At 35.5% G+C, this 27,997-nt stretch overlaps 1 protein-coding gene across 1 annotated transcript in view; it reads left to right on the top strand.

Annotated features, from left to right (window-relative positions):
* The window catches only part of LOC145691971 (protein takeout-like), a 55,830-nt gene that overhangs the window by 19,465 nt on the left and 8,368 nt on the right, over nucleotides 1–27,997 (top strand). The window contains exons 3-4 of the mRNA XM_081767269.1: nucleotides 8,401–8,548; nucleotides 10,725–10,867. Of these exons, the coding sequence (XP_081623395.1) occupies nucleotides 8,401–8,548; nucleotides 10,725–10,867 (291 nt within the window). The remainder of the gene's footprint in view (nucleotides 1–8,400; nucleotides 8,549–10,724; nucleotides 10,868–27,997) is intronic.

Below are 27,997 nucleotides of genomic sequence, written 5' to 3' on the forward strand. Positions count from 1 at the left end.
AACATCACTGTTGCGACCATCTACATCCGTCCTGGACATCCTCTTCCTTATCCGTTCATTCAGTACATTTCAGATAACTATCGTACTTACATCATTCTAGCGGATCTGAATTTTCACAGTCGCACTCCTCGCCAGCAACAGGATTTCGGCAATTACCTTCTAACGCATACTTCAGGACACTTTCTTCCGATACCTAAGCCTACCAGACTTTGTAGTAATACAACACCAGATGTTGTTATCACTTCTCTCAACCTACAGGCTCGGTGCACCTTAGATGTCCTGGATCCTCTTGGCAGTGACCATGTGCCAGTCCTTCTGACCATTACAAATCCACGTTCTGCTTCTCGCACTACTCCTCCACCCCCACGCTCTTATCTTCTGTTCGACAAAGCAAACTGGAACGGTTACCGCACCTTACTTCAAAATCAATTAGCAAATGTCCCGGATCCCGAAACAAAAGATGACCTTTATATCGCATTAGATACTATTACAGCTTCCATCCATACTGCCTCAGCCCAAAATATTCCACATCGGACCGCACATGTTTATAAACCAGCTCTTCCTCCTCAGTATCTTACACTTATCAAACGTTCCCGGGCACATTATCGAGACTTCACTCACACTGGTAACCTTGAGTCCCTTCGTCTCCACCGTCAGTATCAACGCACTGTTCACAACTACCTCGTTGCTTATAAACGTCGTCGTTGGATCACTGGCTGCAATGATCTTTCCACCATCACCCATCCTACCAGGTACTGGAAGCGATTCCACCAACTCACTGGCCGATCATCTCGTACACCGTACCCTCTCTTAGCTGGACACGAAGCTCTCGCTGACGATACTGCTAAAGCAAATGCTTTTGCCGATTATCTTCAAGGCATTTTCACTCCTCTTGCACCTGTCCCATCAATACGCCGTCATCCAGCAGAAAATCTCAATCTTTCTTCACCCGATCTCCAACCCAATTCCAACCACCATTTACCTGCAAATAATTATCTTACTGCCCCTATTACGGTCGAAGATATCCGCAGTACAGTCGCCAGAAAACGTCAGTCGGCTCCAGGCGCTGATCGTATTTCTTACCGACATATCAAAGAGGCTCCCTATGTTCTTCTCCATTTACTTTCAGTTATTTACACATTTATTTTGCGTACGGCCTACATTCCGACTCACTGGAAATCATCGATCACTCTAATGTTTCCCAAACCAAACAAACCTCCACATGATGTCTCTTCTTACCGGCCTATTCAGCTCACTCTTGTATTCAGCAAAATTCTGGAACGCATCCTTGTCACACGTCTACATCGTCATCTTTCCGATCATAATCTTCTTCCTCTTCCACAAGCTGGCTTTCGACCTTCTTATCGTATCAATGATCAGCTTATGCGCCTTACCACCCATATCACAATGCAGTTCAACACATCCAAACCTTCCTGCCTTGTCTTATTCGATTTGGAAAAAGCTTTTGATAAGGTGTGGCATCTTGGTCTTGTGTACAAACTCTTCTCTTACCGCCTTTCTCTGTGTTACATCCGTTTCATCTTCCACTTTCTTTCTTGCCGCCTTAGTTATATATCTATCAACAATCACCTCTCGCACCCTATATTTCTCCATTCTGGTGTTCCTCAAGGTTCCTCACTATCTCCGTTATTATATCTGTTATATGTGGCCGACTTTCCTATTTTGCCTAGAAATATCAGTTTATATCAATTTGCAGATGACACAGCCTTTCTCGCCATAGCCAATACTATCCAAGAGATAAATCGAACTCTGCAGATTGCTATTGACACATTTCTCTCATGGTGCAATCACTGGCGACTGACCCTAAATGCTGCTAAAACACAAACCATTATCTTTCTTCCTCCAAACAAACGCTCTCGCGTCTACCGCAACCCTGCTAACTTTCATGTTCATGTCGACAACGTTCCTCTTCAGCCTCAAAACACCGTCACTTATCTTGGTATAGTTTTTGACAGACATCTTAAATGGACTGCTCATCTCACGTCCATCTGCGCCAAAGCCTATAATCGCCTCAACCTTTTACGCCGTATCACTGGTACTACCTGGGGATTGAACACACATACCTTATTAACCACCTACAAAGTTTTTCTCCGCCCAGTTCTCACCTTCGGTTTTACAGCCTGGATAGCCGCAGCTCCCTCATTTTATACCAGACTTCAAATTCTTGAACGGCACGCCCTCCGATTAGCTTTCCGTATCCGCCTTCCCAGCCCAACTCATGAACTCTATGATCGCACCCCATTTCCCCACATACTCTATCACCTTGAAACCCTACGCCTCCGCTACATCTCAACTCGCTTTCAAACTCATCATCCCCTCCTACTAGACACGATGCATCACTTTGCTTTACACCCAACCGATGTCATTCTCCGTCATACCCCTCTTTCGCTCCTATTTACCTTGTACCACTTCTCCTTACCACCTGACAGTCATGACCATCTTTTCATCACAGACTACATCACTGACACGGCATCACCTTGCATTATTCCATCTTATGCACAGTAGTCCTCTTGTTTAACTGGGCTTCCCCTGTCTCCATCAGATCCGGAGTTGCCCCCGGATCAGAAGATAACACACATCTGTCTTGCTAACAAAACCCGTTGCTGTGACGTCTTGTGCACCTCATTACCATTCATTCCCATCCACCTTCAACTATGATTATGGTTAACGGCCATAATGTCCAACCCTTCTCATACTATATGATATACTAGTCTGTTTGATCTGAAAATGCTCCAATATATTTATGATGATGTAAAATAAAATGTTGAAATAAAGTTTAATAAATCTACGAGTACCCATCCACAATTTTCCAATCCCCATCATTCCTTTACTCCACTTCCCGATATAAAGGGCGGTACCCTTTGGGCGGGAGCTAGTCGTCTACGACTAGCAAAAAAAAATTAATTGCTTTTGCATACTTCCACTTGGCTCTCAACTCTCCGGCCGAGGTACCTAGGTATCGAGTCTAGGCTTTGATCGATCCTGAGTTGTGGACGCAACCAGGCAATCATTGCTACGGGCGTAGTGGTGCGGCGAGATAGAGGGTTTCACCCGAGAGAGGCCAGTTATTTTTGGCTATTGCATCATTTCATTTTCTCATTCAGTCTACCTTCATCTGAGTTACGCACTTTGTTGCTTCATCACATCGATCTAGATGACCATGGATATTGACACCGGGCAAACAACACCCTCACCTTCTGCTTCAACTGGTGCTATCAGCAAGACTGATAAACGCAAAAACAGCAAGGGTTCGCGGGTCGGTGTCCGATCTCGGTCGCGATCCCCAGCCCCAGCGCGAACTACTCGCAGTCAGCAAAAATCGCCACCGCCAAAAAAGCACCACTCTTCGCAACCTGTGCAACCTCACTCTACGGAGATGGACGTACCATCTCCTGACGATAGACAGCAGTTTCCTTCTCTAGAAGATATCTCAAAGCCGACGTTCTATTCTTATCTACTCACTAATTATGATCCGAAGTTCCAAAACGAGAAGCAAATTTTTCTTCAACTAACAAAGTATTTCACTCGAGCACAAGTCACTCAGATCACTAAAACTCGCAACGGGATCATAATTAAATCACCAGATCATAACTTTGCCACGACTATTCGAAATAAATACTTATTTGAAATTTTTGGGAAAAACGCTAACCTGCAGAAACTAACGGATAAACATATAAAACAGCAACCTCCTCCACGAAGACAACCTGCTTTATCAGTGGTCATACGTGGAGTCGAACCAAGTATAAGCGACGATGAAGTCAGCGAGGAACTAAAAGCTGAAGGGCACTCCATTCTGAAGTGTTTACGCATTAAAAGCGTACATGGCGCAACTTACATGGTCCGCGTTTTGACCAGCTCTCAAGAGACCATTGATGATTTACTTTGTAATGGAGCTTTCATTTACAAAAAACGCCACAGAGTGGAGCCATCACACACCCCAGCTCCCCTTCCATTGCGTTGCGAGAAATGTCAAATTTATAACTCGCATAGCACAGCGGAATGTCGTAATCCTGCGAAATGCGGATACTGCTCGCAACTTCATAACACGAAAACCTGTCCAAACCTCCAAAATCCGCCAGCATGTAGTACTTGTGGAGATGCTCATCCCACTTTTAGCTACAGGTGCAAAGCACGGCCCCGTTCTGAACCAAGCAAACCAGAACTAGTTGTGCCCTTAAAGGTTACGGCACCTACCGACAATCCAATGGATACGCCAACTTCTGTTTTTCAACCAATTCAAATCAACCAGTTTCTTTCCTTTCTCACTACAGCACTTCAAAATATTCTTCCCTTTCAACGGCAACACGTCTTCCAACAAATTCAACTGGCAGCCAAAAGAATCCTCAATGTTAACTTCCAAGCTACTTACTCTGGTCAAAATGTATATTTTCACTCTTCTATTCTCAACACTGATCTTACAACTGAACCACATTGAGTTTTCAGACATGGACTCCCCTATTAGTTTATTGTTTCTGAATATTAGCTCCTTACAGGAACACAGGACTTTGTTTGAACAACTTCTTTTGGAGGAAACCATTCATGCATTCTTACTAAACGAAACTCACCTTACAGCTGCACGCTCTGGCAAAGTTTTAAATTATCATGTACTTCGCCATGACAACACAATACCAGCCCGCAGAGCAAATGGTGGGGTAGCTATTGGTTTCCCTCGAAGCTTACCATATCGCATCTTTCATCCTCCAATACAAAATCTGTCTGAAAACTTGGTTGTTACGCTCTACTTTTCAAACCTTTATGTAACCATTGCCACAATCTACATTCGCCCTGGTCATGAGCTTAACTTTTGGGTTTTTTCAATTTATTTCCAATAACTTCCGAATGTTTGTAATAATGGCTGACATCAATTTTCGCAGCCGTACCGATCGTCAAAAACGCCACTTCCAGGATTTCATTACCACCCATACTACCGGCACTATTCTGCAACTACCCAAACCAACTAGACATATTTCCAACACTACACCAGATGTAGTAATAGTTTCGCATAATCTCATAGACCGACGCACCGTGCACGTACTCGATCCGATGGGCAGTGATCACCTTCCAATTAAACTTTCTATCACACGCCGAGTCTCCAACCTTTCTAATTCTATTCCATCACGTGAAATCCCACGTTTTGATAAAGCAGACTGGGAAGCATACCGCATTTCTCTTGCACACAGTCTTGAACACTTAGAAGCCCCTACTACAGAAGAAGGATTATATCATGCGCTTGACGTTATCACATCATCTATACAGGCATCCGCAAACTCCCATATTCCCAAGTCAACTATTTCTCCTCATCATCCTCAACTCCCACCCCATTACCTTCCACTTATTCGTCGTTCCAGAGAACTCTATAGAGATTATCAACTCACCGGCAATGTCGAATCCTTACGGCTTCATAGACAATTTCAACGGACAGTCCGAAATTACATACGGGCATATAAACAACGGCGTTGGATAGACACTTGCAATAAACTTTCAGATACTGCTCACCCCACGAAATTTTGGAAAAGATTCAACATCCTAACAGGAAAAAAGACACATACACCATATCCATTAATTCACCATGAAAAAGCTCTTCATACCGATAAAGATAAAGCGGACGCCTTTGCCGATTATCTACAAACCATTTTCACTCCTCTACCATCTACTAATCAGTCAAAAACTCATCCAGTCGAAAAAGTTAATTTTCAGTCTCCTCACCTTCAACCAAATCCATCCCACTCTCTTCCCGCTAACCATCCACTTACAGCTCCCATCACCACAGTCGAAATTCAAGACACCATAGCACGAAAACGCAATACTGCCCCTGGATTAGATGCGATCACATATCGCCATATCAAAGAAGGACCGTATATTCTCCTACACCTCTTAGCTCTCATTTTTACATTTATACTCAGAACAGGTTACATACCGTCTCACTGGAAAACCTCGAAAGTTCTAATGTTTCAAAAGCCGGACAAACCTGCCAATAGCATTGCTTCTTACAGACCAATTCAATTAACATCCATTTACAGCAAAATTCTTGAACGTATTCTCGTTCACAGACTCCATCAACACCTCTCTGTTAAAAACCTTCTCCCGAATCATCAAGCAGGCTTTCGTCCAAATTACTGTATCAACGACCAACTTTTACGAATGCTCACTATCATAACTGATCATTACAACACCATCAAACCATCCTGCTTGGTATTATTTGATCTTGAGAAAGCATTTGATAAAGTTTGGCACCAAGGTATCATTGCTAAATTGTTGAATTTCAAACTTCCTCTCGCCTACGTCCGTTTTATTTATAATTTTCTCTCTTGCAGATTGGCCTATATCTCAATCAACAGTGCTCTTTCACATCCCATCTTTCTACATTCCGGCGTGCCTCAGGGTTCAGCACTTTCTCCTTTATTATATCTTCTATATGTTGCAGACTTACCGCCACTTCCAGACAACATCCAACTTTTTCAATACGCAGACGATACAGCCTTCATTGCCTTAGGGAACACAGTACAGCAAATTAATACCGCTATGCAGTCTGCTGTCAACTCCTTCGTCAGCTGGTGCAACCAGTGGAGGCTCAAGATAAATCCAGATAAAACACAAACATTATTTCTTCTTCCTCCAGGAAAACGTAGTAAAATTCAGAAAAATCCATCTTATCTCAATTTAACCGTTGACGACACTCGCCTGACACCCGCTAATTACGTTAAATATCTTGGTCTCACCATCGACAAACACCTTACCTGGCGTCCTCATTTAAAGACGGTTGTCGCTAAAGCTTATAATAGATTGAATCTATTACGACGCTTAACTGGAACGACTTGGGGCCTCAAATCATCTGTCGTCCTAAACACATACAAGGTTTTTCTCCGGCCAATACTAACGTATGGGTTCGTGGCTTGGATTAACGCCTCTCCCTTTTATTACGAGAAACTAAAAATTCTTGAACGTCATGCATTACGTATTGCATTCCGCATTAAATTACCCAGCCCTACACATGAACTTTATGAGCGCCTAACTTTTCCCCATATTTTATACCACCTTGAAACACTCCGACTGAAGTATATTACTAAACGGTTCGAGGAACGACATGCCCTCCTCTTAGATACTATGAAATTTGATATAGCGTATACCCCCTCTCACCCCCTTCATCATACTTCACTCTCCCTTCTATTTTCTTTATATCATTACACTTTACCCCCTGACCATACCGATCTTCATGCCGTTGCTGCTTATAAAACAGACTATTATTCACCTCTCATCTTTCCATCCTATGTTGCACAGTAGTCCTTTTGTTCTAACAGGGTTCCCACTGTCTCCATCATGGTCCTGAGCCACCCCAGGACCGGAAGATAAGCTCATTCGTCCACTAACATATCCCACGTGTTGTGATATCCGATGCACTTCATTTCCATCTCATATATTCCCCTCATTTATGATTATAGCATTAAAGCTATAATGTCCTTCATATGATCACATAACCAAAATAAAGGCAATGCCATCGCTTGAAATAGTACCTACTCCCCATCCTTATGATTATAGCATAATGCTATAATGTCTGCAGTTGTATCATACATTCACATCTATTTCTATATTTATCCTCATAAAATTGCTTTTGTGGCATTTTAATAGATAGAATGGTCTTCAGCATGCCTGCTGGAGTGTTACTAACAATTCATGAGATATGTATAAATCAGCACTGATCTTATTTCTGCGCTTCGTTCATTCTAACTTTGTAATACCACCGTCTCTGAGCCAAATACGAGCACAGAGTCTGTGTTAACTGCAATAGTGGGCATTTAGTATTGAAATAACACGCAAAAGTAGTAATCAGGCTGAAACCACTAACCTGTGTTAACACTGAATTGAATTAACCCAATATTTTTTACTATGTAATCCCTTGCTATAATACATATACAACCCCATCCTAATTCGAAAGATAGGTACAAATTTTCTGTGAATCAATCAAGGATTCCCTCACTAAGTTTTCAGAACAAATTTGTACTCTGTGCCTTAAACCATTCTTTTCTGTTCGAATGTTTTGTACGAGCTCAGCTGTCCCATTTACAAAAAAAAAAAAAAAAAAAAAAAAAACGCATCTTCAGGTACCCAGATTGCAATTCCAACAATTCTAAAATAAAATCACCACACACCATCACAGAGGATTTGTCCGGAACACAATGACACTGGCCACCGCAAGGTATTCCAGTAATCAAAAGCGTGTCTGACACAAGCAGGATTGGTAGTGGTGCTGGTAGGGTGATACCTAAGCAACTCTACACCAATCAGTCGCTGTGGAGTGGGAGGATGCATGCTACATAGTAAAACTTGAAAATGTTACAAATGAATCATTCTTGATAAAACCGAAGTCCTTATGTATTACAGGTGACGAAGAACTTGGTATTGAGCCGATTGATCCTTTGTTAGTGCCTGAAGTCATAATTACTTATGAAAGAGGACCTATCACTGCGAAAATCAATGGAAAGAACATTCGAGTTGAAGGATTTAAAAATATTGAAATTGACGTAAACAGGTAAGAAAAAAATTAATGTTAATTAGTCTATTGCATAGCTGCTTACGGTGATTTTTCGATAATAAAAGGGAAATAAGATTGTTTAAATACATTTCAAACCTACTTTATCTTTTCTGCTCATTGTTGTTGTATGGGGAAGTATACTCCCATAGTTTAACTGCAGCAATATAAATCAGTGTATGAACAGGATTTGGACAGTTCTTGTACTTGTGTACAGTATCTGTACTTGTGATACATATTTACAAGTTGTTTCTCCCCGTATGCTCTTTGGATACATCAAAAGTTCTGGCACATTTTTGATCCCTCTTAGGATAGTTGCTATTAACTACTGTTAGGAAGTATACTAGACACTTTTCTGTTGACCGCACTTTAGGATATTTTTGAACATGTTAAATTATAGCCAGAAGTCGTTTCGTACAAGATTCAAATACGGATTTAATTTTTCTCAGTGTTGAAATGAACATAGATCGCTGTGCTTAGATTTTTCTGAAGTCTTATTGAGTCCTTGATGTGCCTTACACTACAAAAATAAACTTGTATTATTTAAAAAAGAAAAAAATAATGTTACTCGTATTTACATTTGATCTATAGATGGTAAAATGATATGCCTAAGGAATTAATTATCAAAAAAGGAATGAGTTATTCCCATTTATAGGCTTTACTTCTTCACTATCGACTATAACATGATAGAAATTTAACATTTAACAAACATACAAACCACATGATTGACCAGACGTACAGAAACCTTGGTTTCATTATCAAGATTAATAAAGAGTTTACCAGTGTTATCACTATCCAAAAACTATATGAGCAGTATGTTCTTACTGAACTTGAAAACGCAGCCTCCCACAAGAAAACACATACATAGTATAGAAAAAGTTCAGCATATGTGTATTGAAGAGTGACATTTAAATTAGGTGAAAAGTCATCGCTTTCTGCGAGATGCTAACAGAGGACTTGTTCTAATAATTTGATAAAGAAATGAAATAAGACGTTAAATCATAATTTAAGTTTTTCTTCGTGATTAAAATCACTCTTTTCGTAAGAATAATACTGTTTTATCAGTATCTGTTTAAACCTATATAATTTAAACAACTGTATTGTGTTCTATGTTTTGGCACCTTCATACATGTTTTTCCCCATGGTTTTAAGCAAGGGTAAAAGTGAGGAGGAACACGGGAGGAACGCCGTTATTCCACTTCCAAAAAATATCTCTGGCGTCTCCCACTTCCTCCAAAAAAAAAAAAAAAAAAAAATACAATGGACAAAGATAGGTTTGGGGGACGGCGTGAAGTCATCCATCCCTCGATCTTTCCAGATGTAAGTTTACCCCTGGTTTTAAGTCCATATTTAATTTCATATGTTTGTCTATATAATTTTATGAAGGGTGTTTTTCCTAGAAGCGGGGAATTTTAAGTTGAAGCTAAACACTGAAAAGAGTTTTTAATATCCATGAAATTGGTCTTATTTGACAGATTATTTTATGCCTGAATATGATTTCGGACATGTGGCCACCGCGACTGGTGCGTACATGTAAACTGGAGGTCCAATTTTCACACACTCTTCTCAGTAAATCAGGCTGTATTTCGGCAATAACTCGTCGAATGTTCGCTTCCAAGTGCTCAATTGTTTCTGGTATCTCCAGAGAAAATAACCTAATTGCATCAAATCGCACGAACCAGGTGGCCAGTTAACAGGTGCATTTCGGTTCAGGTCCATCTCGATGGGTTTGTCAAATTGAACCATGGTTTTGAAAGTAAATTTGCACAATTTGCAAACGTTACTCCAGCATTAGTCTTTTTAATGATGAATTTTCAAACCAAATTAAAATCAAAACAACCGAGAACTGTAATATCAGTAATATCAGCTGTCATAGAAAACAGTGTTGTCAGTTAATAATAATGTTGCCAGACCAGAATAAGTTTTCCACCTCCAAAAACACCCTTTAGTCTACATGTGTGTAACATATTTAAAATACATAAACCATTATGTTGAATCGGAACTTTATATCGAAAGTTCAAAACATCAAACTACATTTTGTCACTGTAAAAGTATCTTTCCAAAAACACATGTCTTCTTTTCATTTTTTGATGCTATTGTCTGTACAATAACTCTATTTACATATCAAACATAATATAATTAAAAAATTAACAACTGTTACAACTCTATTTTTCAGAGTAAACATAGATGAGTCGAATAATCTCTTTGTGCAAGCAGTTCTGAAATTTCCAAACTTTTATGTTGAAGGAACATACAAGACAGACAGCCGCATCGCTTTCTTTCCGGTCACAGGGAAAGGTCGCTTCAACATCAGTGCCAGTAAGTATAAATAGGCTTAATACTTCAACAAAATCATTAACGAATTAATGCCTGAAAGTAATAATACAGATTATTATTATTAGTATTAGTATTAGTAGTAGTGTACATAAATACATGTTCAAGCAAGAAGTAACACCATGAAAAGTGCACATAATGGGGAAACACACCAGAAACAATGGAACACATCACAGGCTCATGGGATATAATGGGTCCCACAGGCTATCCAACAGGACACAATGTTGCCAGTTTTTGCCGCACAATATGGAACTAATCACCGATACCAAGCCTCATTACAAATACCAGCGAAGTTCAGAACTTGAAAATGCAAACTCTACACACCATTATTATCAATAAAATGGATCAAGAAATGACCCTCGTAGATGTACCAGTACCATTGACTGATAACATAAGTACAACATTCAGTACTAAAATAAGCAAATATAAAGATCTGGCTGACGAAACCAAAAAGTTATGGATACGTCATAAAGTTATAATAAGACCAATCATTATCGTATCTACAGAAATTGTCCCTAACAGTACTGTGACACAACTTGAACAGATAAATGCAAAACATCTAACAAATCTGCAAAAATCAGTGCGGGGTTTAATACTAGACACGTCATATGGTCAGAAAGTTCTTTGGACAAGAAGAAGTCTTCAGATAATCTGCACTTGTCAGAGACGGCCGTCAGATTACTAACTTGTAAGTTGAAGGCGGTTTAAACCGAGATATAATAATAATAATAATAATAATAATAATAATAATAATAATAATAATAATAATAATAATAATAATAATAATAATAATAATAAGTACGACTACTACTACTACTACTACTAGCAGTAGTAGAGTAGTAGTAGTAGCAGTAGTAGTAGTAGCAATTATTTTGTAGGCACACTGAGAAAAAAAATTGTAGGTGGCATAATTAAAAAGATAGGTTACATGCGTAATTCCTGTAGTTTTTGGACTTAACGTACAGCAGACGTATAACTGAAAACACATGTTTTATAATACTTTCTGTATAAGTTTTCCGTCTATACGTACTTTCCGTATGAAATAATGTAGGTGGTCAGGATCTCACATACAAATGGACGTATATGACATATAGCTGACGAAGGTAACATAAGTATATGCATGTGATGTACGGAAAACTGTTAGATGTCAGACATCCTGCAACGGCATGATGTAATACCTAAGGGCAGTGCCTATGTAGCATACGCATAACGTATGCTCCGTACTGATTTCTATAGTAAGCAAGAGGATACTGTATATTTGTACAATATACCGCTGTCCGGAGAACGGATTTTTCTCTGTGCAGTGGCTATGTACATGGTAACCGTTTAAGCATTCCGTAACCGATATGTATTAATGGCGTCAGTATGAATGCGTAGTACTCGATGACACTGTACTCTACTTGAAGAGACTGCAGAAGGGAAGCAGAAATTTTCTTGTTTTGATCCGAAAATTAAAAATGGAAATGCCACCTAAATTAATGTTTCGATATTTCACGTGACTTTATATCTGAAAAGGAAAAATTAGACTTTACCAACAATATTCTCATTAGTTAATAATTTATGTATATGAAACTAAAGATATGTGAATTGCCTATGTGAACTGCTCTTTTAACATACACTGTGTAGGTAGTTGTGAAAAACGAAATGAAAAATGTAGTTTTACGTATAATATCTGTACCTTGTACGCAAAAGAGGCGGATGGTTTAATGAAAGGCTAGTAAAAACAATAGAAATGAATCTTTATGCAATGATTTGGGTTCACAATAAAATATTTACCGGAACTAGCTACTATAAAACACACAGCTCACGCTCTAATTTGCCACTGAACTCCAGGATATCTAACAAATATTTTTTGGATCACCGTTCATATGACTTCCGGTGCAATCAAACCAGTATCTTTATATGTGTCTTTATAAAATTCGAAAATGTATTTTTCATTATTTTACTATTCTCCGCTTATTAGTATCTCATATCTGTTTGAATTACTAGTGTAACAATTAACAACCTGTCTATGGCTTCGCATGGTTGCATTTACGGTATTCAGAAGTAACTCACTGAAAAAGAGATCAAGATTTATGCGTTCGATCCCTAAATAATAAAAAGTACACACATCAGGCATTTATCAGTACGAAATTGTAAAGTTCATTAATAAGGTATTTTATTTTTTTCCTTTCTAATACAGTAGGCTTTCGACTATTCGTCCCAGTGCTAAAAATAAATAAACAACTAAATAAGGTAATAAAATTTACCGATATTCCTACTTGACTTGTATCGTCTTCATAAAAGCGTGTCTATGCCAAAGTAAAGTAATCACGGGGGCGCAATGGCTCAGTGGAAGAGCGTTCACCTCTGGTGCTTGCGGTCTCGGGTTCGATCCCAGCCCTCGCCAAGTGAACTTTGTGAAGGACAAACACCGTGCTCGTGCGTTTTCTCGGGGCTCTCCCATTTCTTCCCACTTTCTTCCTTCCACCATTTTCACTCATCTCTCATCATCACCGTCTCCTTTAGCCTAACCGCCATAAACGTGGGACGTAAAACTTAAAGATTTCATTTCATTTACAAAGCACTCATTCATTAGTGACATTTAAAAACTAAAAGCTATTAAGCTTTGATTCTTTTAGGTCTACCTTTTCACATTTATATAATTAATTATCAATGAAGAGTTTAAATCATTGTAAAAAAATAGCGATATATTTGGTTTATTTTTAAAATATATGTAGGTAGAGTGTAATGTACACTCATGTCCAAAATTATTGTCGCGTGTCTATAAATATGTTCTTGTAGAAATATAATTTGATAACGAATTCGCCAGGTATTGCTTATAATGTTAGTATGTATATAATCGGCAATGACATGTGTGCGGCAAATTTCATGTCCAAAGAGCAGTAAATAAGAACAATAAAACGAAAATAAAACTTCCTTGTCCATTTAGCAACATTTTGTTTTACCCACTCTAATGTTCGTATTTATAATTCTTCTTTCTTATGAAATTTACCACAAATATACATTTCCGGATTATACTTATAGTTTCAGTATGAAAAGTACCCCGCAAAATCACTATCAAATTATATTCTTACAAGAAGAAAGTTATAGATATGCGACAATCATTTTGGACATGAGTGTACATCATTTTATTTTTAATGCAATTAACAGACATTATACGGTAAAGTTATATTGACGCGTGTAAAATACCTTTATTATTTAACTTCCGTTCTTGTAATATATTTTAAAGCATACAGTACAGTTCAGAACAGTTTTAAATTACTAGCCTGTACTGTGAGGTTAAATATATGAATAAGTGCAAGTTTAGATATTAAAAATCTGTTTTAATCGCTTGACTACTGATTTCAATGGCTGAAGAGGAAATATTCTTGCGTGGTTATGGCTACGAAAACGTACGATTGTAATGCTCTATATACAGTAAATTGGACTCTGGTCGGGAAGGACTGAAGTCTACGTGTTGCTGTGACATTATTAGAGCACGTGTTCCTAGCAAAGCACGATCGTTATGCCATCTATTGGTGACAGTACGAACACCTGTTACTTATGAAGATATCGGATTTTTAGATAAAAACCTATTTCTGTTCCTTAGCTCAGAATGGAAAATAATGTCGTATGTGAAGGTATTATGACAAATTAAAGAACTTGCACCAAGTTTTATTTTGCCTAAAAATGCCTAATTGAACGTTAGATAGTACTTTGCCTACTTTGCGTAAAATAAACATGTGAAAATTTTCGAAAGGTTAAACACGAGAAAACCACGAAAAAAATTAGTGGAAGATTCTTATAGCGTTAGTATTGCCAAAGAGTTGATGAATTATTCTTCTATTCACACTAGTAGTAGAAAATGGATCGATCTGGAACAGACCTGAGCCAGTTTTAGCCAACTCACAAGCCACTGAGAAAATGACCACCGTGCACCGTGAGCCCACGGTCTTTTACGACCTCCATTTTAGGGGTGAATTCGTTCTCTTTTATGACCACTTTTTGGGGGGGGGGTGTATTCATTCTCTTTTACGAGCACATTTTAAGGGGTGAACTCATTTCCTTTTATGAGCACTTTTCCAACCCATATGTTAATTACGAACACATAGAAGAACAGATAACACATAACACTACGTAACACACAGCAGAACAAATAACAGATAAGAATATGAAACATAGAAGGGGTGTACTCGTTCCCTTTTATGAGCATATTTTCCAACCCCTATTTTAACATAGGAGATAACACATACGATTACGAACACATAGCAAAGCAGATAACACTTAACACTACGTAACACACAGCAGAGCAGATAACACATAAGACTCGTACCCTTTTATGAACACTTTTTCAAGGGTGTATTCATTCTCTTTTATGAGCATATTTTTCAACCCTTATTGTAACATAGGAGATAACACATACGATTACGAACACATAGAAGAGCTGATAACACATAGCACTATTTTAACATATCAGAACATAAGACTACGTAACATAGCAAGGGTGTACTCGTTCCCTTTTATGAGCACTTTTTCAACCCTTATTTTAACATAGGAGATAACACATAAGATTACGAACACATAGAAGAGAAGATAACACATAAAACTACGCAACACACAACAGAACAGATGATACATAAGAATACGTAACATAACAAGGGTGTATTCATTCTCTTTTACGACCTCCATTTTAAGGGGAACTCGTTTTCAACCCCTATTTTAACATGGCAGATAACACATAAGATTACGAACACATAACATAGCAGGGGTGAACTCGTTCTCTTTTATGAGCATATTTTCAACCCTTATTTTAACATAACGAGCAAGGATTACAATCGAACACCCGCGGTCTACAGATAATCATTTTAGATGGTGTATTCATTCATTCTCTTTGATGACCATTTTTCCACCCCTAATGAAATTACATAGGAGAGCAGATAATACATAAGATTCGTTCTCTTTTACGACCTCTATTTTAAGGGTGAACTCGTTCCCTTTTATGATTACTTTTTCAACCCCTATTTTGAACATTTGAACATAGCAGAAATGACATAAGCATGTCCTCAAACTACTGGCCATCGTGAACAAAAGGTCAAACTCGAAAACGAAACAACATATTGAGGTGCTGTTTCCAAATCTAGTAACTGGTCATCAACTACTACAAGTTCCAAAAATAGTGGTCATCGAGGTCAAAGGTCACAGTACTTAAAACCTAATTACTCGAAAATGGAGCCACATACTCAGGTGCTGTTTCCACATTTAGTAATCGGTCACCAACTACTACATGTCCCAAAATTAGTGGTCATTGAGGTCAAAGGTCAAAATACTTAAAACCTAATAACACGAAAATTGAGCCACGTATTGAGGTGCTGTTTCCAAATCTAGTAACTGGTCATCAACTACTACAAGTTACAAAATAATGACCATCGAGGTCAAAGGTCAAAATACTTAAAACCCAATAACTCGACAACTGAGACACATATTGAAGTGCTGTTTCCAAATCTAGTAATACGCCATCAACTACTACAAGTTCCAAAAATAGTGGTCATCCAGGTCAAAGGTCAAAATACTTAAACGGAGCCACATATTGAGATGCTCTTTCCACATTTAGCAATTGGTCATCAGGTACTACAAGTTCCAAAATAATGATCATCGAGGTCAAACGTCAAACTCGAAAACGGATCCACATATTGAGATGCTGTTTCCAAATCTAGTAATACGCCATCAACTACTACAAGTTCCAAAAATAGTGGTCATCGAGGTCAAAGGTCAAAATACTTAAAACCTAATAACTCAGAAACGGAGCCACATATTGAGATGCTCTTTCCACATTTAGCAATTGGTCATCAGGTACTACAAGTTCCAAAATAATGATCATCGAGGTCAAACGTCAAACTCGAAAACGGATCCACATATTGAGATGCTGTTTCCAAATCTAGTAACTGGTCATCAACTAGTACATGTTAAAAAGTACTGATCATCGAGGTCAAAGGTCAAACTCGAAAATGGATCCACATATTGAAGTGCTGTTTCCAAATCTAGTAATTGGTCATCAACTACTACAAGTTCTAAAATAATAACCTTCCAGGTCAAAGGTCAAATATTTAAACGCAAATAACTCTTAAATGGATCCACGTATTGAGGTGCTGTTTCCAAATCTAGTAACTGGTCATCAACTACTACAAGTTACAAAATAATGACCATCGAGGTCAAAGGTCAAAATACTTAAAACCCAATAACTCGACAACTGAGACACATATTGAGGTGTTATTTCCAAATCTAGTAACTGGTCATCAACTGCTACAAGTTCTAAAATAATGACCATCGAGAGCTTGTAAACGGAGCAACGGATAAATTTTGTACAAAGCAGAAAAAGTGAAAGAGGAATAAATTTGAGTGGTCTATTGAATTTTGTACCAACGAGAAATGTCATTTTTTCTAGACCATGTTCTAATATTTAAACAAACGAAGGGTGAATTTGAGGGACCTATTCAATTTTGCATCAACGAGAAATAATTGCGTATTTTAAACAAACAATCGGATAAATGTAACCGGCTCAGAAGCTCAATACTATTTTGTACTCTTGAGTGAGCTTTCCAATTTTGTAGCAAGAAGGACCATTTTTAAAAAAAACTAACTCAGAATTTCATTTCATTTTTGTAATACTCAAATTTGGATGAAGTGTTTAGTTTTGTACGAACCAGAAAAACTTGATTGGATTATTTCCTTAGGTACCAACTGGAAAAAGTGAAGGACCATTATTCAAATAAACGAAGGAATAGAGTATTTTGTTTTTGTACCAACTAGAAAAAAAGAAGTGAAGTATGAATAAAATTTAGGTGGACTATTTTCTTTTGTATCAATCAGAAAAAAACGAAGAAGAGCCATTTTAACAACTTCATAATTTCGATGTTCTACTTTTTATACCAACGAGAAAAAATGAACTAGCTGAATATACGAAAGAATAAATTTAAGTGACCTATTCAATTTTGTACCCATGAGAAATGGCTCAGCAAAAGGCGAAGAAGGGCTATTTTAAACAATGAAGTATTTAGTTTTGCACCATTTTGGAGTATTCAAATAAACAAAGGAATTATAATTTGTGTCAACTCTAAAATCAATTAAACGAAGTAATGCATTTGAAAAACCGAAGTTGAGTATTTTATACCATTTTGTATTATTTCAACAAACAAAGGATTAAGCAAAATAAAGGATCATTTTATATCATTTTAAACTAGTCTATTTAATTTTGTAGCAACCAAAGGATTTTCACGGAAGAACAAAATTGTACTAATCAGAAAAACCGAAGAAGACCCATATTAACTAACTGAGAATTTCTGTACCGTTTTGTACTATTTAAACAAACGATGGGATAAATTTGAGTGACCTGTTTTTTGTACTAACCAGAAAAATCGAAGAAGGTACCTTTATACTAGCTCAATGAACGAAAGAACAAATTTGAGTGTTCTACTTTTTATACCAAACAAAGAAGAACCATTTTGTACTAATCAAATAAACGAAAGAAAAAAGTGAAAAAAAGACCAATTTAACTAGCTCAGAATTTATATACGTTTTGTTTAGGTGTCCTACTTTTTGTACCAGCGTGAAATGTCTTTTTAACCAGCTCAGTAGTATTCAAATAAACAACTAGTTCAGAATTTCTGTACTTTTGTGTCATTCAAACAAATGAAAAAACCAAGCAGGAAAAGAAAAGAATTTGTACTGACCAGAAAAGGCGAAGAAGGATCATTTTATACCTTTATGTGCTATTTAAAGAAACGAAGGAATAAATTTGAGTGATCTATTCAATTTTATACCAATCAGAAGAAAAGCAAAGAAGGGCCATTTTAATTAGTTGAGTATTTTTGTGCTACACAAATCAACAAATGAATAAATTTGAGTGACCTATTCAATTTGGTATCAACAAGAAATACCATTTTAAATAACTCAGCATTTTATATATTTTTGTGCTATTTAAATAAACGAAGAAAGCGAAAGAGATCCAATATAGCTAATCAAATAAACGAAGGAATAAATTTTTGTAACCTATTCAGTTTTGAAAAACAAGCAGGAAAAGGAAAGAATTAACATTTTGTACTAATCAAATAAACGAAAGAATAAATTTTGAGTGGCTTAAGCAAAGAAGGTCAATTTGTACCTTTTGTGCTATTAAAACTGAGTGACCTATTCAATTTTGTTTGCAATTAAAAAAAACGGAGAAGGTCTATTTTATGTACATTTTGTACTATTCAAATACCATATTCTGCTACTCAAACAAACGACGGAATAAGCTCAGAATTTCTATACCTTTTTGTGTTATTCAAATAAACGAAGAAATAAATTTGTGTGACTTATACCAACCAGGAAGGTCCATTATACCATTTTTGTAACAATCAGAAGAAAACAGCTCAGAATTTTTTACCTTTGTGGTGTTACATTTGGTATATGTCTGTGCCATCCAGAGAACAATTTAAATTGACTCTCACTGACAATTCAGTTGCCACAGTCCAATGTTTGTAATATCACAGTACTACAAATTGATCCAGTTAACAGTTCAAGTTCTTCTATTCATTCACAAACAAATGCATATGCTACAGTGGGCTCAGTGTTCATTTACAGAATTAAATAATTGTTTATCTTTCTCTAAAAACATTTCTACTATTTTGTTGATATAATAATCACACTCTGTAATGTATTCATATACCAGATTAAATTTTTTCTCCAAAGTATAAGTGTTCTTAATATTACAACTTTTAAAATGCTTCTTTAAATAAAGTTTATAGATTTTCTGGCTCAGAATTTGAGTTGTCTATTTAGTTTTGTACCAACCTAAGAACAAGGGCGAAGAAGGACTATTTTATAATTTTACTACTCAAATAAGCAATGGAGTATTTAGTTTTGCACCATTTTGGAGTATTCAAATTAACAAAGAACTTATAATTTGTGTCAACTCTAAAAACGGCCATTTTGTATTATTTCAACAAACAAAAGAAAAAGCAAAAAGGACCATTTTAAACTATTTAAATAAACGAAGGCATAAACATGAGTGAGACCAGAGAAAAACCGAAGAAGGTCCATTTTAACTAACTGAGAATTTCTGTACCTTTTTGTACTATTTAAACAAACGAAGGGATAAATTTGAGTGATCAGAAAAATCGAACAAGGTACCTTTATACTAGCTCAATGAACGAAAGAACAAATTTGGGTGTTCTACTTTTCCATTTTAACTTGCTGAGTATTTTATACCATTTTGTACTACTTAAATAAACGAAAGAAAAAGCGAAAAAAGACCTTTTTAACTAGCGCAGAATTTCTGTAACGCAAAAAATAAGTTGGATGGAGTAACAAGAAAGAAAGCAAATATATGCCATATTAACTATTTAAATAAACGAATGGATAAATATAAGTGATCTATTCCATTTTGTACCAAGGAGAAATGTCATTTTTATCTAACTTAGAATTTCTAGTGCATGTTGTATTATTTAAACAAAACGAAGGGCTAAATTTGAGAAAGCGAACGTGAACCATTTTACTCAAAATTTGGATGGAGTATTTAGCTTTGTATGAACCAGAAAAAAATGTAAAGAAGAACCATTTTAACTAACTCAGATCTTTATACCATTCTGTACTATTTTTTGTACCAATCAGAAGAAAATCAAAGAAGGGTTATTTTAACTAGCCAAGCAGAAAAAAGGAAAGAATTAACACTTTGTACTAACCAGAAAAGGAGAAGAAGGATCAGCATTCTATACTTTTTATGCCATTTATTCGGGTGTCCTATATCTTTTTTACCAACGAGAACCATTTTTAATTGACTTAGAATTTTATACCTTTTTGAAAAATTTGTATCAAATCGAAAAAAGCAAGGAAATACCATTTTAAATAGCTCAGCATGTTATAGCTTTTTGTTTTTTTGGTCTACCCAATTTAAACAAACAAAAGAATAAATTTGTCTGACCTATTCACTTTTATAGCAAGCAGAAAAAGCATGAAAAAAAAGGGAAGAAGGTTCATTATAACAAGCTAGGTATTTTTATACCATTTTGTATTACGGGTGGTCTATTTCATTTTTGTAACAATCAGAAGAAAACAGCTCAGAATGTTATACCTTTGTGATGTTATATTTTTGTGTCATCCAGAGAACAATTTAAATTGCCTCTCCCTGACAATTCAGTTGCCAGAGTCCAATGTTAGTTATCTATTAAATTCTTAATACTACAGTACTACAAATTGATCCAGTTAACAGTTCAAGTTCTTTTATTCTTACACAATCAAATGCATATGCTACAGTGAGCTCAGTGTTCATTTACAGAATTAAATAATTGTTTATCTTTCTCTAAAAACATTTCTACTATTTTGTTGATATAATAATCACAGTCTGTAATGTATTCATATACCAGATTAAATTTTTTCTCCAAAGTATAAGTGTTCTTAATATTACAACCTTTAAAATGCTTCTTTATATAAAGTTTATAGATTTTCTCTCTCATTTCACGTTTAATCAAGATTGTCCACACCTTTTGCAATAATTCGTAATCATACTGCAGCAAACAGTTGTGATCTTTTTCATTCTCATTATGTTTAGAACATGCTTCACATAATAATACTGAATTTGGTGTATACTCATTAAATAATTGTATAACACATGTATCACTAATAGTTTCACTAGTACAGTCGCACTCATTAGCTTCCAGTTCAAAACAGGTAATATTTGAAACACTGTCATCATCACTTTCCGGGAGTATTTCATCATTATATCTATTATAGCGTCTAAAATAATGCACTTCTTCTATTTCTTGTGTTGGATATATTATTCTCACTTTATCACGTAATTCATCTGGCAAATCGGGGTCAGACGGCTCGATTAACAGTATGGGTTTCTCGTTTTCACGCTGAATTTCTTTTTCTCTAGGTGAAACATAAACAATCTCCTTGCTAGTCATTTTTTCTGCTCTTCAGCAAAAACAAATCAAGTGTGATACATCTATTTATATACCTAGAAAAAAAGCATTCTATGCATTCTCCGTGTTTAATAATATGTTTCAAAACAATACAACATCGTGATGTATGTTCTATTATTTCCAAATATACTCCATAAACTTATATTCCATTATAATAAAATACATAAATGCAAAAATATATATTTGTCTTTTTTGACTTAGACGAGGAAAGAAAGTCTATAAATAATTGAATCGTTGAGCAATAGGCAATACACCTGTTAGGTAACGCATTCATAACGTTGTTTAAATATCTGCTTTTCTTACTTTGATATAATCTCTTCTTCTGCTGTGATCAAAAATGGCCATGCATGATGTTACGGAAATAACTATGGAGTCTGTTCTACACAATTATGACTCAACTCTGGTTTGTTAAATCTCACGTTCAATATTTTATGAGCCTTTCTTAGTGAAGGAAGAGGCAATTTAAATTGTTCTCTGGATGACACAAAAATATAACATCACAAAGGTATAACATTCTGAGCTGTTTTCTTCTGATTGTTACAAAAATGAAATAGACCACCCGTAATACAAAATGGTATAAAAATACCTAGCTTGTTATAATGAACCTTCTTCCCTTTTTTTCATGCTTTTTCTGCTTGCTATAAAAGTGAATAGGTCAGACAAATTTATTCTTTTGTTTGTTTAAATTGGGTAGACCAAAAAAACAAAAAGCTATAACATGCTGAGCTATTTAAAATGGTATTTCCTTGCTTTTTTCGATTTGATACAAATTTTTCAAAAAGGTATAAAATTCTAAGTCAATTAAAAATGGTTCTCGTTGGTAAAAAAGATATAGGACACCCGAATAAATGGCATAAAAAGTATAGAATGCTGATCCTTCTTCTCCTTTTCTGGTTAGTACAAAGTGTTAATTCTTTCCTTTTTTCTGCTTGGCTAGTTAAAATAACCCTTCTTTGATTTTCTTCTGATTGGTACAAAAAATAGTACAGAATGGTATAAAGATCTGAGTTAGTTAAAATGGTTCTTCTTTACATTTTTTTCTGGTTCATACAAAGCTAAATACTCCATCCAAATTTTGAGTAAAATGGTTCACGTTCGCTTTCTCAAATTTAGCCCTTCGTTTTGTTTAAATAATACAACATGCACTAGAAATTCTAAGTTAGATAAAAATGACATTTCTCCTTGGTACAAAATGGAATAGATCACTTATATTTATCCATTCGTTTATTTAAATAGTTAATATGGCATATATTTGCTTTCTTTCTTGTTACTCCATCCAACTTATTTTTTGCGTTACAGAAATTCTGCGCTAGTTAAAAAGGTCTTTTTTCGCTTTTTCTTTCGTTTATTTAAGTAGTACAAAATGGTATAAAATACTCAGCAAGTTAAAATGGAAAAGTAGAACACCCAAATTTGTTCTTTCGTTCATTGAGCTAGTATAAAGGTACCTTGTTCGATTTTTCTGATCACTCAAATTTATCCCTTCGTTTGTTTAAATAGTACAAAAAGGTACAGAAATTCTCAGTTAGTTAAAATGGACCTTCTTCGGTTTTTCTCTGGTCTCACTCATGTTTATGCCTTCGTTTATTTAAATAGTTTAAAATGGTCCTTTTTGCTTTTTCTTTTGTTTGTTGAAATAATACAAAATGGCCGTTTTTAGAGTTGACACAAATTATAAGTTCTTTGTTAATTTGAATACTCCAAAATGGTGCAAAACTAAATACTCCATTGCTTATTTGAGTAGTAAAATTATAAAATAGTCCTTCTTCGCCCTTGTTCTTAGGTTGGTACAAAACTAAATAGACAACTCAAATTCTGAGCCAGAAAATCTATAAACTTTATTTAAAGAAGCATTTTAAAAGTTGTAATATTAAGAACACTTATACTTTGGAGAAAAAATTTAATCTGGTATATGAATACATTACAGAGTGTGATTATTATATCAACAAAATAGTAGAAATGTTTTTAGAGAAAGATAAACAATTATTTAATTCTGTAAATGAACACTGAGCCCACTGTAGCATATGCATTTGTTTGTGAATGAATAGAAGAACTTGAACTGTTAACTGGATCAATTTGTAGTACTGTAATATTACAAACATTGGACTGTGGCAACTGAATTGTCAGTGAGAGTCAATTTAAATTGTTCTCTGGATGGCACAGACATATACCAAATGTAACACCACAAAGGTAAAAAATTCTGAGCTGTTTTCTTCTGATTGTTACAAAAATGGTATAATGGACCTTCCTGGTTGGTATAAGTCACACAAATTTATTTCTTCGTTTATTTGAATAACACAAAAAGGTATAGAAATTCTGAGCTTATTCCGTCGTTTGTTTGAGTAGCAGAATATGGTATTTGAGTAGTACAAAATGTACATAAAATAGACCTTCTCCGTTTTTTTTTAATTGCAAACAAAATTGAATAGGTCACTCAGTTTTAATAGCACAAAAGGTACAAATTGACCTTCTTTGCTTAAGCCACTCAAAATTTATTCTTTCGTTTATTTGATTAGTACAAAATGTTAATTCTTTCCTTTTCCTGCTTGTTTTTCAAAACTGAATAGGTTACAAAAATTTATTCCTTCGTTTATTTGATTAGCTATATTGGATCTCTTTCGCTTTCTTCGTTTATTTAAATAGCACAAAAATATATAAAATGCTGAGTTATTTAAAATGGTATTTCTTGTTGATACCAAATTGAATAGGTCACTCAAATTTATTCATTTGTTGATTTGTGTAGCACAAAAATACTCAACTAATTAAAATGGCCCTTCTTTGCTTTTCTTCTGATTGGTATAAAATTGAATAGATCACTCAAATTTATTCCTTCGTTTCTTTAAATAGCACATAAAGGTATAAAATGATCCTTCTTCGCCTTTTCTGGTCAGTACAAATTCTTTTCTTTTCCTGCTTGGTTTTTTCATTTGTTTGAATGACACAAAAGTACAGAAATTCTGAACTAGTTGTTTATTTGAATACTACTGAGCTGGTTAAAAAGACATTTCACGCTGGTACAAAAAGTAGGACACCTAAACAAAACGTATATAAATTCTGAGCTAGTTAAATTGGTCTTTTTTTCACTTTTTTCTTTCGTTTATTTGATTAGTACAAAATGGTTCTTCTTTGTTTGGTATAAAAAATAGAACACTCAAATTTGTTCTTTCGTTCATTGAGCTAGTATAAAGGTACCTTCTTCGATTTTTCTGGTTAGTACAAAAAACAGGTCACTCAAATGTATCCCATCGTTTGTTTAAATAGTACAAAAAGGTACAGAAATTCTCAGTTAGTTAAAATGGGTCTTCTTCGGTTTTTCTGATTAGTACAATTTTGTTCTTCCGTGAAAATCCTTTGGTTGCTACAAAATTAAATAGACTAGTTTAAAATGATATAAAATGATCCTTTATTTTGCTTAATCCTTTGTTTGTTGAAATAATACAAAATGGTATAAAATACTCAACTTCGGTTTTTCAAATGCATTACTTCGTTTAATTGATTTTAGAGTTGACACAAATTATAATTCCTTTGTTTATTTGAATACTCCAAAATGGTGCAAAACTAAATACTTCATTGTTTAAAATAGCCCTTCTTCGCCTTTTGCTGAGCCATTTCTCATGGGTACAAAATTGAATAGGTCACTTAAATTTATTCTTTCGTATATTCAGCTAGTTCATTTTTTCTCGTTGGTATAAAAAGTAGAACATCGAAATTATGAAGTTGTTAAAATGGCTCTTCTTCGTTTTTTTCTGATTGATACAAAAGAAAATAGTCCACCTAAATTTTATTCATACTTCACTTCTTTTTTTCTAGTTGGTACAAAAACAAAATACTCTATTCCTTCGTTTATTTGAATAATGGTCCTTCACTTTTTCCAGTTGGTACCTAAGGAAATAATCCAATCAAGTTTTTCTGGTTCGTACAAAACTAAACACTTCATCCAAATTTGAGTATTACAAAAATGAAATGAAATTCTGAGTTAGTTTTTTTAAAAAATGGTCCTTCTTGCTACAAAATTGGAAAGCTCACTCAAGAGTACAAAATAGTATTGAGCTTCTGAGCCGGTTACATTTATCCGATTGTTTGTTTAAAATACGCAATTATTTCTCGTTGATGCAAAATTGAATAGGTCCCTCAAATTCACCCTTCGTTTGTTTAAATATTAGAACATGGTCTAGAAAAAATGACATTTCTCGTTGGTACAAAATTCAATAGACCACTCAAATTTATTCCTCTTTCACTTTTTCTGCTTTGTACAAAATTTATCCGTTGCTCCGTTTACAAGCTCTCGATGGTCAATATTTTAGAACTTGTAGCAGTTGATGACCAGTTACTAGATTTGGAAATAACACCTCAATATGTGTCTCAGTTGTCGAGTTATTGGGTTTTAAGTATTTTGACCTTTGACCTCGATGGTCATTATTTTGTAACTTGTAGTAGTTGATGACCAGTTACTAGATTTGGAAACAGCACCTCAATACGTGGATCCATTTAAGAGTTATTTGCGTTTAAATATTTGACCTTTGACCTGGAAGGTTATTATTTTAGAACTTGTAGTAGTTGATGACCAATTACTAGATTTGGAAACAGCACTTCAATATGTGGATCCATTTTCGAGTTTGACCTTTGACCTCGATGATCAGTACTTTTTAACATGTACTAGTTGATGACCAGTTACTAGATTTGGAAACAGCATCTCAATATGTGGATCCGTTTTCGAGTTTGACGTTTGACCTCGATGATCATTATTTTGGAACTTGTAGTACCTGATGACCAATTGCTAAATGTGGAAAGAGCATCTCAATATGTGGCTCCGTTTCTGAGTTATTAGGTTTTAAGTATTTTGACCTTTGACCTCGATGACCACTATTTTTGGAACTTGTAGTAGTTGATGGCGTATTACTAGATTTGGAAACAGCATCTCAATATGTGGATCCGTTTTCGAGTTTGACGTTTGACCTCGATGATCATTATTTTGGAACTTGTAGTACCTGATGACCAATTGCTAAATGTGGAAAGAGCATCTCAATATGTGGCTCCGTTTCTGAGTTATTAGGTTTTAAGTATTTTGACCTTTGACCTGGATGACCACTATTTTTGGAACTTGTAGTAGTTGATGGCGTATTACTAGATTTGGAAACAGCACTTCAATATGTGTCTCAGTTGTAGAGTTATTGGGTTTTAAGTATGTTGACCTTTGACCTCGATGATCAGTATTTTGGAACTTGTAGTAGTTGGTGGCCGATTACTAAATGTGGAAACAGCACCTCAATATGTGGCTCAGTTTTCGTGTTATTAGGTTTTAAGTATTTTGACCTTTGACCTCAATGACCACTAATTTTGGGACATGTAGTAGTTGGTGACCGATTACTAAATGTGGAAACAGCACCTGAGTATGTGGCTCCATTTTCGAGTAATTAGGTTTTAAGTACTGTGACCTTTGACCTCGATGACCACTATTTTTGGAACTTGTAGTAGTTGATGACCAGTTACTAGATTTGGAAACAGCACCTCAATATGTTGTTTCGTTTTCGAGTTTGACCTTTTGTTCACGATGGCCAGTAGTTTGAGGACATGCTTATGTCATTTCTGCTATGTTCAAATGTTCAAAATAGGGTTTGAAAAAGTAATCATAAAAGGGAACGAGTTCACCCTTAAAATAGAGGTCGTAAAAGAGAACGAATCTTATGTATTATCTGCTCTCCTATGTAATTTCATTAGGGGTGGAAAAATGGTCATCAAAGAGAATGAATGAATACACCATCTAAAATGATTATCTGTAGACCGTGGGTGTTCGATTGTAATCCTTGCTCGTTATGTTAAAATAAGGGTTGAAAATATGCTCATAAAAGAGAACGAGTTCACCCCTGCTATGTTATGTGTTCGTAATCTTATGTGTTATCTGCCATGTTAAAATAGGGGTTGAAAACGAGTTCCCCTTAAAATGGAGGTCGTAAAAGAGAATGAATACACCCTTGTTATGTTACGTATTCTTATGTATTATCTGTTCTGTTGTGTGTTGCGTAGTTTTATGTGTTATCTTCTCTTCTATGTGTTCGTAATCTTATGTGTTATCTCCTATGTTAAAATAAGGGTTGAAAAAGTGCTCATAAAAGGGAACGAGTACACCCTTGCTATGTTACGTAGTCTTATGTTCTGATATGTTAAAATAGTG

Source organism: Thermobia domestica, chromosome 8 (assembly GCF_964235325.1).
Source record: "Thermobia domestica chromosome 8, izTheDome1.hap1.1, whole genome shotgun sequence".
NCBI lineage: Eukaryota > Metazoa > Arthropoda > Insecta > Zygentoma > Lepismatidae > Thermobia > Thermobia domestica.